This window comes from Physeter macrocephalus, chromosome 14, assembly GCF_002837175.3.
Source record: "Physeter macrocephalus isolate SW-GA chromosome 14, ASM283717v5, whole genome shotgun sequence".
Classification (NCBI taxonomy): Eukaryota; Metazoa; Chordata; class Mammalia; order Artiodactyla; family Physeteridae; genus Physeter; species Physeter macrocephalus.
In genome coordinates this window covers 76,666,024-76,678,447 of record NC_041227.1, presented here as the reverse complement: position 1 = coordinate 76,678,447, position 12,424 = coordinate 76,666,024, and the positions used below count along the sequence as shown (strand labels likewise).

General features: G+C 46.5%; 1 protein-coding gene across 1 annotated transcript; it reads right to left on the bottom strand.

Annotated features, from left to right (window-relative positions):
• Positions 1-710: 710 nt before the first annotated feature.
• OCM2 (oncomodulin 2) lies at positions 711-4,955 on the bottom strand. The gene is made up of 4 exons (XM_007110427.3): positions 4,027-4,955; positions 3,328-3,460; positions 2,785-2,894; positions 711-1,369 (listed from the first exon to the last, which is right to left on the bottom strand). The coding sequence occupies exons 1-4, from the start codon at positions 4,085-4,087 to the stop codon at positions 1,344-1,346; spliced, it is 330 nt and encodes a 109-aa protein (XP_007110489.1). The 5' UTR covers positions 4,088-4,955; the 3' UTR covers positions 711-1,343.
• Between the last annotated feature and the right edge of the window lie 7,469 nt (positions 4,956-12,424).

The following is a 12,424-nucleotide window of genomic DNA, read 5'->3' as shown; positions in this document are numbered from 1 at the left end:
GGGTTTTCTCCCTTCAACGTGACTTAACATTCTTCAAATCTTCAAATCGATACACTTTCAAATGTCTAATAGCCTCATTCTAAAGCGGCGATATTGAAATCAGGTTTGTGCTACTTTTATTTTCCTGATTCCTATTAAAATAAATACACGGTCATTAAATTTAACAGTGTTGACCCCTGTCCCCCTAAAATCATCTTGAGGCCCCCTTGTGGTACATGCCCCACACTTTGAAAAGCTGCTCTGCCACAGCCCTCCAAAAAACAGGAGTTCAGAGTTGCTAAGCTACTTAGCAGGATGGCAGCAAACCCAGGAGAGGCCAGGGCGTTGTTAACTTGTGTGTTGGGGTAAAAAGCGCGAGCTTTTAAACGAGCTCCCGGGAAGATGCCTCGCTTCCTCCCAGGAGTCCTCAACCCCGGGGTCAGCCCAAGAGAACAGCTTGAACCTGCCACCTGGAAATCAGCCTAATGAGAATTTCCTGGCTTGAGACTGCCCCACCCTGATGAAACTCCTGTAATGGGACCCTGAGGCTCGCCTCAAATGTTCGGGCAATTCTGGGTGTAATTGGCTCAGGTGGTATCAAATAAGAGCCAGGAAAGTAGTGGCTGAGAAAGTGGAGAGGGGTAGGGAGAACAGGGGGTGTGGGGGAGAGAAAGGGGGGAGGGGAAAGGGAGGGGGAGGGGGGAGACAGGAGAATGGGTCAGAGCCGGCAAGTGTCTGATAGCTTGTTTTTCTAAGAAAAAAAAAAAAAAGCTTGAAAATATGTCTGCCTGTCTCAACCAGCATAGCAAGTCTCCTTAGCTTTAGGGCCACGGTAGCCTCTCACTTTTTCCTGTCTTGCACTGTTTGCTTTAACTTAAATCTCTCTTGTGGCAATCTAACACCCAGTAGCAGAAAACACATAAGCAAGCATGACTTTCTGCTGGCTAAAATCTCTTCATAGGCATTTCAGACTCAGATAAATCGCTGAGAAAACCCTAGCCTGACGCCCGGTAAGACCAGAATTCTTCCTAAAAGCCTCCGGCCTCCAAATTACTTTCATCACTGTACCTCTCGGAGGAAAAAACCACACCCACACATCAGCAGATGATGAGAAAGGTGTCTTTATTGGATGATTTTTTTAAAAGGCGTTTTTTGTCTGCTGAGGATCTTACAGGAGTCATCAGGGCATACCCACCACCAAAAAGTCATGGATGACTGTCTTATGACCTCACTAAAACAATGGGCAAATTGCAGAAGCATTTCGGGGGAAATTAATAAATAAATTAGGGGGAGGATGCGGGGTGTCCCAGTTCCTGGGGCTTTGGAGGCCTTCCAGCTGATGCTATCTCCATAGTCTGGGCCCTTTAAGAATGTACCATTTCCTGGAATTCTAGAACAGAAGAGGTGAGAACAGGGTCAGCGAGGATGGCTTGGTACTTTACAGACGTGCTATGGCCAGTGAGAGTTCTGAAGAGGAAGGGGAACGAAGCAGATTGTCAGATGATGGGCATGGCCCCCTCCAAGGGCACAAACGGAAGAAAAGGGGTCACTGCCCACCGGTCCTGACAGTCTGCAGCATTCCGTCTTCCTGCCTAATCTACAAACATCTTTAGCTTTTCGATAGAGCCCCTTGTGTGAGAATTTGCCAACCCAGTTATTCCTCTCTGACAATGAGTGACTTCAGTATAGTGACCCATCACAGTCTGTGCTCACTCAACCTTTTGTCTGGTCAAGTCGGGACAGAAATGGGAGGCTTTCTTTTCCTATTAAGTAGCTACGTATTGCATATTTAGGAAACATTTAATAGAGCAGGACTTTGACCTAACTTTTCTTTACTGAACCCTAACCTTACCCCCCAAATTTATATTACTAAAAGATAATAATAATAATGTGTGGATGCTACAGACTGAAATTGAAAACTGGGGATTTGCTTTATATTTATCGGTGAGCTTCGCCTATTTGGAAGTCTTTCATGGTTAGGTTTAAATAAAGCAGCTTTCCCTTACCTAAGTTATTTTTCTGAGCTTTCTATACAAGGTGCGTTAAGTCCCGTGTAGTAAGTTATAGTGGTATCCTTTTGAATAGATTTTTTAAATGAGGATCTAAAGTAGCAGTTTTACATTTTAATTAGTACCACCATAAGAACCACACGTAAGTTCTCCTGAGTCGACATGCACAAAGTAGGTGAAAATCATGTAAGCGACATGACAAAATCAGAGAAACATAACCCTACAGCCATGCAATTATGCTAAAATTTGAATATAAGGCTCTGCATTGCAGAAGCCTGCATAAATGACGATTGATTTGTTCTCTACTATTTCGGGCTACCGTCCAATAAAACGTATTTGTTTAAACCCTTGAAAGCTAAGAGGCTTTCCTACTCGTCAGTAGACTCTTTAGTATGAGACATACTTGAGAATGTCAGTCCTTCCCTTATTCAGAGAGACTCACATCCCACTGGTGGAGATTCCTTACATTATTTTCAAGGTGCATCAGGGTGTCTTGCAAATAATTGGCCAGGAAAGTAGCTAGTACCCTGGTCAGGGGAAGAGTATTTTCTGGTTCACAAGACAGTGACCCGTGGGACCAGCTTCTATGGTACACCCCGGGCATCATGCCAGAGTCCTGACATAAATCATTTGCATCCTCGTTTTAGTTCTACTTTGCAGATGAGAAGACTGAGGCTCAGCAAGGTTAAGAAAGGGGGATTTTAACCCATATCTGTCTGATCTCATGGCCTAAGCTCCCTGCCCCGGATGCTGCCTGAGCTAAAGTCTCTTATGCTGTGTACAGGTGTGAACATACCATCAGCCCCAATTTTCCCGTCTCCATCATTATCTGCAGCCGCCATCAAGGACTTGGTTTCTGACTCGGTCAGTTCTCTAGCACCACTCTCAAACTTCTGGAGGAAAAACCTACAGGATAATAAAGATTGAGGGGACTGTTTTGAAAACCCACACACATTTCTATGCTTACCCCTTTCTCTTGAAGCAAACCGTCTGTTCCAACAGTTGCAATAATCAGTCAGGATCTTAGCAGGCAAAGGTTTCCTTCATTGTAGAGACTAACGGTGGGCATTTTGTTTTAAAACGTCTTTCCAGAATTCTGTTATAAGTCCGTTTGCCCAAGAAAACCTCTAAGACTAATGAATTTTTGCACCCACAGTCTTTGGTGCCCATGTTTCGTGTTTTGCGTGGGTAGATATGTGGCCCACCGACTCATGTTCTTCCCTTCCGTGAGAACCTGCTGAGTGCCCGGCATCCAGGCTGGACGCTGAAGGCTGGCCCCCACTACGCCCCGGCCCTGCCTAGCGGTGTCGGGGGCCAGGCGGGCTTAGGACAAGCTTACTTCAGCTCTTCTTCATCCAGGTACCCGCTCTGGTCGTCGTCTATGAAACGGAAAACATCCTTCACCTGACTGGCTGACATCTTGGCGAGGCCCGATGTCTGGAAGAATTTTTGGGGTTCAAAAGTATCCGGGTCTGAAGAACAGAGAATGGGTTACTCTCACGCTCACTGGACTGCGTTCTGTCTTTGGGCCAAAGTGCTGAAAACATAGGTTATTAAAAATACTCCTTTTCATAACAGCATTGAGCTACAGGGACCGAGATTTTGAGGCAGCCGAGACTGGATGGCTTTGTGTCTCATCTCCTTTCCCCCTTCCCAGCTCTCCCTCTCCCCTTGACTTTGTCCGTCTCCCCTGCTCTCGCCTCCTCTCCCCTGTGCCTCCCCCTGCTCTTTTTACTGGCTGCGTATCCAAGACGCCAGCATCACTGGTCTAGTTGGTGGGAGAAATGCAACCATGGGATTCCAACCGGCTGCATGGCATCCACCGAGTCCTTTTTTTCACGTTTAGTAAGTTTCTTTCACCTTACAGAAATGTGATCGTATGTTCAGATCTCATATTTTTATCATTGTAGTTATCTAGTTAATACGTTTTTCTCCGATCCCATGAATTTTCCAGCAAAGTTCACATTTGAATTTTTGTAGCTTTCCGGGAGGTAGAGGTACGTGAGGGCAACCCACCCCTGCCTTGTTTCCGCTTTACCTTGGCACTCCTGCAGGGCTGCTGCGATGTCATCAGCACTAAGGACATCTGTGATGCTCATGTTCCCCCTGTTCACACAGAATAAACAAGATGTGGTGAATGGCAAGCAGAAACATGCGCGTCGGGGGGACCACACCCCACCCCACCCCCAGGCCCACAGAAAAGGCAAATTTGTTGAAAAATTTTAAAATGTGATAAGCATAGTATTGTATTAAGAGCTGGGACAGAACATCCAAATAAAACCCAAATATCGAAAAGATCCCAGTCCCCTGTGTCTCAGCGCCCTCTCCTGAATGGAGTTAAAGATGAAATTTAAAAATACAACCCAAAGAACAACTCGATTCTGTTTTCTTGTAAAAATTCTAATTACATCGTCGACCACTTACATTGGTATCTACGAACCATTCAGAAGTAAACCATGTTACAAATGCAATAGCATTTTAACACACCAGCCAGAGAAATGCAGTGTTGCAAATTCCAGTTAGGGAAGGATAGAGCTTGGGCTGCTTGCAGACCTTCTATGGAAGGGTTGCTATCTGTCCTGAAGGATGGGAATCAGAGACATCAAAAAACCCATCTACCGGAGGTCAAAATCCATCCATGTGTCAACTCCATGGGAAAAGAGAATCTGAGCACAGCATGCACCAACCTGATATGAAGGCGTGTAAGAAAGAAGAGTCTGGGGTCTGGTAGGTCCACCAGCTACTCACCGTTTTAGATTTTCCTCTAAGAAGAATCAGGGAAAAGAGTTGAAAGAGCCAAAAAAAAAAAAAAAAACAGATGCGGTTTTGCTGCCTTACTGCCCTACCTTATATAGGATTGAAAAAGCGATAGTAAGAACCTCTCAGATTTCCTTTTCAGGGATCAGGTGGACGTAGCTCAGATGTCTTGCTTTACTAATTAAACCTCTTTTTTTTTTTTTTCTATTTATATCTCAAGGGAATGTGGGTGGAAACAGCCAATTTTCAAAAACAAACCTCGACAAGCCTTAACGAAGGTTTCGATTCTGCAAACCAACCCTGCTGGCAAAGTGTAAAGGCACCAGAGGCCTGGTAAAGGGGAGACAGTGGTTGAAGTGAGGTAGACACATCTGGGGGTGCTCTGTAAACTGAAAAGGGCCCCCCGGATGTTATAAGCTGCTGCCAGAGGCAGGTCTGTGGTCAGCCTCTGAAACTGTAGACGCGTGAGGCCGACCTCAGCCTAGGCCTGACAGACTCGAAGTCAGTGTCACATGGATACGAAGGACTTGTCCAGCCCAGGGGATGGCACTGGTTAGATGACTTTACAAAAAAGTCTTAACTTTGGTTTTTCTCAGCTGTGTCTTTTTTTAAAATTATTATTAAAGTATAGTTGATTTACAATGTCGTGTTAATTTCTGCTGAACAGCAAAGTGATTCAGTTATAGACATACATACATTCTTTCTTAAAATATTCTTTTCCATTATGGTTTATCATAGGATACTGAATCTAGTTCTCTGTGCCGTACAGTGGGACCTTGTCGGTTATCCGTTCTATGTGTAAAAGCTCACACCTGCTCATCCTAACCTCCCAGTCCACGCCTCCCCCACCTCCTCCCCCTGGGCAACCACAAGTCCGTCCTCTATGTCCGTGATCCTGTTTCTGTTTTGTAGATAGGTTCATTTGTGTCATATTTTAGATTCCACATATAAGTGATATCATATGGTATCTGTCTTTCTCTGTCTGACCTCACTTAGTATGATCATCCCTAGTTGCATCCATGTTGCTCTCAGCTGTATCTTAAATTGCACACACTAAAAAGGCAAAAAGGAGGAAAACAACCAACCATTCCCAACCCCATAGGTAAAATTTGCAGAAAATATATGAGGCCAGGACTTGGGACCTCATGATTTGCTTTTGTTTGTTTGTTTTTACTTTCAGCAAACATTTATAGAGTCTCTATGTGGCCGTCACTGTGCTAGACTCTTTTTTAAAAATTGTGGTAAAAAAACACATAACATAAAATCTACCATCTTACCCATTTTTAAGTGTACACACCGTATAGTAGCGTTAACTACACGTACATGGTTGGACAACAAATCTCTAGCGCTTTTTCATCTGACAAAACCGATCTCTATACCCATTGAACAAGAAATCCCCATGTCCCCTCCCCGAGCCCCTGGCGACCACCATGCTACTTTCTGTCTCTAAGAGTTAGACTACTTTAGATGCCCCTTAGAAGTGGAATCGTGCAGTATTTGTCTTTCTGTGACCGGTTTCTTTCACTTAGCGAAATGCCCTCAAGCTTCATCCATGTGGTAGCATAGGACAGGATTTCCTTCTTTTTTCAAGGCTGAATTCAAGTTTTTTAAAAGTCAGAACTGATCCCATGTTGCAAACAGAATTATTCAGGGGTATTTTAGAGAAGGGCCGCAGACTCTTCCCCGGGGGGTGCAGCCTGGATAGTCCTCTTCAGGTTGACCGCGGATGTGTTTCCCTAGCCCCATCCCTGCCCTGTACTTTTGCTATAGTGTCGTCAGTGAAAAGTTTCTCGCAGGAACATCTGCAGCATTATTTTTGCGTTTTATCAGGTTTTTATTTTTATTTTTTAATTGAAATAGAGTTGACTTACAACGCTGTGTTAGTTTCAGGTATACAGCAAAGTGATTCAGTTTTATATATATTCAGATATATATATATATTCTTTTTCAGATTCTTTTCCCGTATAGATTATTATAAAATATCGAGTAGAGTTCCCTGTGCTATACAGTAGGTCCTTGTTGGTTATCTGTTTCATAGACAGTATTGTGTATATGTTAATCCCAAATGCCTAACCTATCCCTCCCCCGCTTTCGCCTTTGGTAACCCTCAGTTTGTGTTCTGTGTCCCTACAGCATTTCTTAACCTGCCAAACCTCAGGTCAGCGCCATTTCTGTCTCGGCCGCACGATGTTGACCCAGTGCCTAGCACGTGCCTGACCTAGTTAGGTACGCGGCAATCATCTGATGAATAGATATATAAAAACAGCAAAAAAGAACTTGCAAACAATATTACCAGCCAGCATCCACTTGCCCAGCCTTTAAAGAAACAGTTTCTGAAAATAAGTCTCAAGAAATTAGGTTGCTGACATTAAGCTGCCATAGAAACTGGCTGAGTCCTTTCTTTCTGTGGAAAGGTTTACAGCTGTCCACAGAGATAAAGACATTTTTAAAAATCTGCTCATTTAAATGAAAACAGTATACGGGTTAAACCAAGACACTTTAGCTCTTCATGCTGTTCTTCTGATAGAAACTAAAGATAGCAGAGACCCAGTAAACGCGATGTCTGAATCAACAGTGTAACCAGGACTCTGACTTGAATTCCACCATGTGCAATCTGGGGGTCAAAATGCTGACTCACAAAGAAGAGCAAACTGTCTGTGATTTCACTAACACGAGGTCCCTGGAGGAGTCAAAATCACGGAGACAGAAAGCAGAAGGTGGGGGCTGGGGGGTGGGGGAGGGGAAGAGGGAGCTAGCGTTTCATGGGGACAGAGATTCCGTTTGGGAGGATGAAAAAGTTCTGGAGGTGGATGGTGGTGATGGTTGCACAACAGTGTGAGTGTACTTAAAGCCACAAAACTGCGCGCTTAAAATGGTTAACATGGTAATGTTTATGTTATGAGTATTTTACTGCAATAAAAAATGTTGATTCAGTAATCTTCCTTATTTTGGCCACCAACTCACAACTGCTCCGGGGAAAGAGTAGCGGGACGCTCTAGAAGTAGAAGACCTTAATTTGAGCCCAGATCTGTCCTTTATTAGTTGTGTGACTCTGGGTCCCAATTTCCTCTTGTGGGAAATAGGAGTAATGTAAGTGTCTGCTCCGTCAAGTTCCCCGGGTTCTTTTGAGGGTCAGGGGACCAAGTGCAGGTCTGCAAGTGTCCAGAGAGGTCTCAGAGTCCCCTGTTGAATTCCACCCCGGCCCTGGGATTGCAGGAGTATTTCATCTGTGTATGCATTCCGCTCGGTTGGTAGGGACTTCCCAGAGTGGAAGGAATGGGTGCCTGGGTCCACTAGCAATGTCTGCAGTGGGGAAGCCCGGCAGCAGGGAGCAGGGAACTTGGCGATTCTGGCCAGGCTGTGTATTTGGACTTTGCTACTGCCAAGGGCCCTGGACTCTGAGATCACACTTCTGTCTCGGATATTTGATGCTGTCCCCAGTCACCTGTTTCAATCCAAATCCCTGGCGTGTCTCTTAATCCTGCAGACTTCCTCTACTCTGAGCCCACACACCTGCTGATTTTGTAGCTCTGCGATGTCGTCTTTCCAGCCCCACTGGCCTGACCCATCTCCTGACCCACTGGCCTGTCCGAGATGTCATCACTGCCTATGCCCAACCCCAGCTGCCTTGCTGGTGACTAATTTCCTAGAAGTGTCTGAGGCTTTTTCAGTGTATATGACGCTGTAGATAAAAGCACAGCTGACCTACTTCCATACTCTCTCAATGGATGTCACCTCCTAACATTTCTCAACTTCATCTTCGCTCCACGTGCCACTGTCACCACCCTGTCCAAGCCACCATCGTCTCTTTGGGGAATAATTGCAGTGAACTCCTAACTGGCCAAGGCTCATCCACTTGGGTTCCCCTTCCAACCTAACTGGGTGGACCTTTCTAAACACCCACCTGTGATAGTTTCCTAGGGCTGCTGTAACAGACTGAGCGACTTAAGATCTGTTGTCTCAAGTTCTGGAGGCCAGAAGCCCAAATCAAGGTGACAGCAGAGCCATGCTCCCTCTGAAAGGTTCTAAGGGAGGATCCGTCCCCGCCTCTTCCAGCTTCTGGTTTTGCTGGCAGTCCTTAGCATTCCTTGGCTTGTAGCTGCATCACTACAATCTCTGCCTCTATCATCACATGGCCATCTTCTCCCTTTGTGTCCTCTTCTTAGAGGGACACCAGTCATAATGGATTGTGTTCACCCTACTTTAGTATGACCTCATCTTAACTAATTACATCTGCAATGACCTTATTTCTAAATAAGGTCACATTTTGAGGGATGGGGATTAGGACTTCAGCATATCTTTTTTTGCGGGGGGAGACGATTCAACCTATAACTTCAAGCATATGGCTCCCCATCCCTCTCTCCCGCCTCTGTCGCCAAACCACAAGTCCTTCACTGGGTTCCACTTGCTCTTGGAATAAAGGCAGAAGTCCTTCCCATGGCCTTGAAGGCCCTGCCTGATCTGTCCCCTGAGGACTTCTCCAGCCTCATCTCGCACTGTCTCCCACTTCAGTCCCTCGAGTTACCTTTCCGCCATCCACGGCCTCTTTGTACTGTTGACTTTGCCTGAAACACTCTTCTCCTTCTTCTCGCCATAGATGTCTCATACACAGCCTTTATATCTCTGCTCAAGCGTCACTTCTTCCAGGAAGCCTTCCTTGACTCCCAGACCAGGTCAGACCCCCCCACTTCACGGGCAGTTGAACCACCATGCTTCTCTCTTATAGCAAAATCACAGCTGCACGGTCCCACTTGCTGTGATTGCTTGAATAGTGTCTCTCTGCCCACTGGCCAGTAAGACGCCTGAGGGCACGGGCAGGGGCTGTGTTTGTTCAACTCTGTTTCCCCACGTGGACACAAACAAAGACCAACCAAATGAGAACACGCAAGGGCTATTTATTCAGAGCATCCTGAGGCAAGGGAGTCGATCACCATCGACTTGTGTTTGGCAGAGCCCCGAAGGCAGGCAGAGGAGCAGGAAAGCTTTATTTTATTTTATTTTTAATAAATTTATTTATTTATTTATTTTTGGCCGCGTTGGGTCTTGGTTGCTGCACGTGGGCTTTCTCTAGTTGCAGCGAGCAGGGGCTGCTCTTTGTTGCGGTGCGCGGGCTTCTCATTGCGGTGGCTTCTCTTGTTGCGGAGCACGGGCCCTAGGTGCGAGGGCTTCAGTAGTTGTGGCACGCGGGCTCGGTAGTCGTGGCTCTCAGGCTCTAGAGCGCAGGCTCAGTAGTTGTGGCGCACGGGCTTAGTTGCTCCGCGGCATGTGGGATCTTCCCGGACCAGGGCTCGAACCCGTGTCCCCTGCATTGGCAGGCGGATTCTTAACCACCGCGCCACCAGGCAAGCCCAGGAAAGCTTTATAGTGGAAAAAAAGGAAGGCTCAGATATGCTCTGATAGGAGGCTGTCAGCGGGGAAGCCGGACATCCTGTGTGAGTATGTCGGGGAGTGTATCTGGCTTTCTCTGATTGGTCCTAAGTTGGAAGCAGGAAGAGAAATGAGGGGAGCCGTCGGTTATTAGTCACGTCCCCATTGTTTTGGGCCGACTGTTACAGGGGTTAGTTTGGCTTCCTGGATCACTTGCTGGAGATAGTGTTCTGACTTCCTACAACTCTGACTGAGAGGCTGGTTTCCTGGGTGGTGGGTCAGCGTTCTGTTTTCACATGTGCTCTGACCATTGTCCGTTTTTATGTTCAGTCTCTCACCAGCACCTTCCTTGTCACATTGTAAATATTCAGTAAATACGTTGGAACGAGTGGACTTGAGCCAGGTCTCTTATCCTGAGCCTCAGTTTCCCCCTTTTATAGTGGAGATAATAATACAACCTACTCCAGCTACAGGCTGTCGACAGATAATCCGTGTGAAGCACCTGGCATTGGGCCAGGCACTCAGCGCATGAGGAATAAATGGTGGCCGTTGTTGTTGCCGTTATGGCTGTTTTAAAACAAAGACATTCCAGGCAAATCTCATCCAAAGCGCTAGAAAAGGAGAGGACAGTAACTGGGGGTTAGGAGATCCTGGAGTGTTGATAATGTGTTGGTTCTTGATCTGGGTGCTGGTTACATGGGTGTGTTTACTTTACAGAAATGCATTGAGCACTTTTCTGTACCTGTGTTATACTTCAATAGAAAGTTTACTTTTAAAAAGTGGTTGTGGGGGCTTCCCTGGTGGCGCAGCGGTTGCGCGTCCGCCTGCCGATGCAGGGGAACCGGGTTCGCGCCCCGGTCCGGGAGGATCCCACATGCCGCGGAGCGGCTGGGCCCGTGAGCCATGGCCGCTGAGCCTGCGCGTCCGGAGCCTGTGCTCCGCAACGGGAGAGGCCACAACAGTGAGAGGCCCGCGTACCGCAAAAAAAAGAAAAAAAAAAAAGTGATTGTGGGGACTTTCCCAGTAGCGCAGTGGTTAAGAATCCGCCTGCCAATGCAAGGGACATGGGTTCAATCCCTGGTCCGGGAAGATGCCACATGCTGCAAGCAACTAAGCCACGAGCACAACTACTGAGCCTGTGCTCTAGAGCCCACAAGCCACAACTACTGAGCCCATGCGCTGCAACTATTGAAGTCCATGTGCTCTAGGGCATGTGTGCTGCAACTACTGAGCCCACGTGCTGCAATTACTGAAGCCCATGCACCTAGAACCCATGCTCTTCAACAAGAGAAGCCACCACATTGAGAAGCCCGTGCAACGAAGAGTAGCCCCTGCTCGCCGCAACTAGAGAAAGCCCGCGCACAGCAACAAAGACCCAATGCAGCCAAAAAAAAAAAAGGGAGGGTTGCTACTCCCCCAAGGTTGAGCAGAGAAGGACGGAGGGTCCTGCCCTGTGACTTTGGCCTTGAGGTGTGGTGGGTGGAGGAGGTGGGACCAGGCATGGCTGGCTGCAGCCACTCTCTGTCCTCTGGGCTGAATGATCATGGGGTTCTGTGGACTTCCACCAGAGGAGACCCAGATTCTGAGCTGGGGTGCTTCCTATGTTCATAGCAGGGCTGTGATGAGAGATGCTTAACCAGAACCAGGCTGTACCCTCTGAATGAGGAAAATTACCTCAGAGCTCAGAAAGAGAAGTCATTCCGGCCCTAAAGGGGATCAGAATATGCCGCCCCAAAATATGCCACTTGGACTCCTTTGGGCTGAAGGCAATTGAGAAACAACAAATGCAGGAAGAGTTCTCTTCTCTGCCCTTATCTGCCTAAAGCAGGTTATAAACTTCCTGCAAGAAAAGTGCTTTTCCTGTACCAGGAAAGGGAGAGCAACTCATCACTGGAGGTGGAGAGTTGACGCCAGGATGAGTCTGCATAAACAGTCCTTTCTAAAAGAACCCTTGTCTTCCGTTAGTTCCCCATATATTTCCTAGTCACTTCCCCATGATCTATCACCCCCAGAAGCCCAAACCCCTGTTCCTTGGTCTAGTCACTTCTCCAGAATTTATCATCCTTTGTTAAAATGGTATGTAAGCCCCCAAGTTTAATTACTTCTTTTTTTTTTAAACATCCTTATTAGAGTATAATTGCTTTACAATGGTGCGTCAGTTTCTGCTTTATAACAAAGTGAATCAGTTATACATATACATATGTCCCCATTTTTTAACATCTTTATTGGAGTATAACTGTTTTACAATGGTGTGTTAGTTTCTGCTTTATAACGAAGTGAATCAGTTATACATATACATATGTTCCCATATC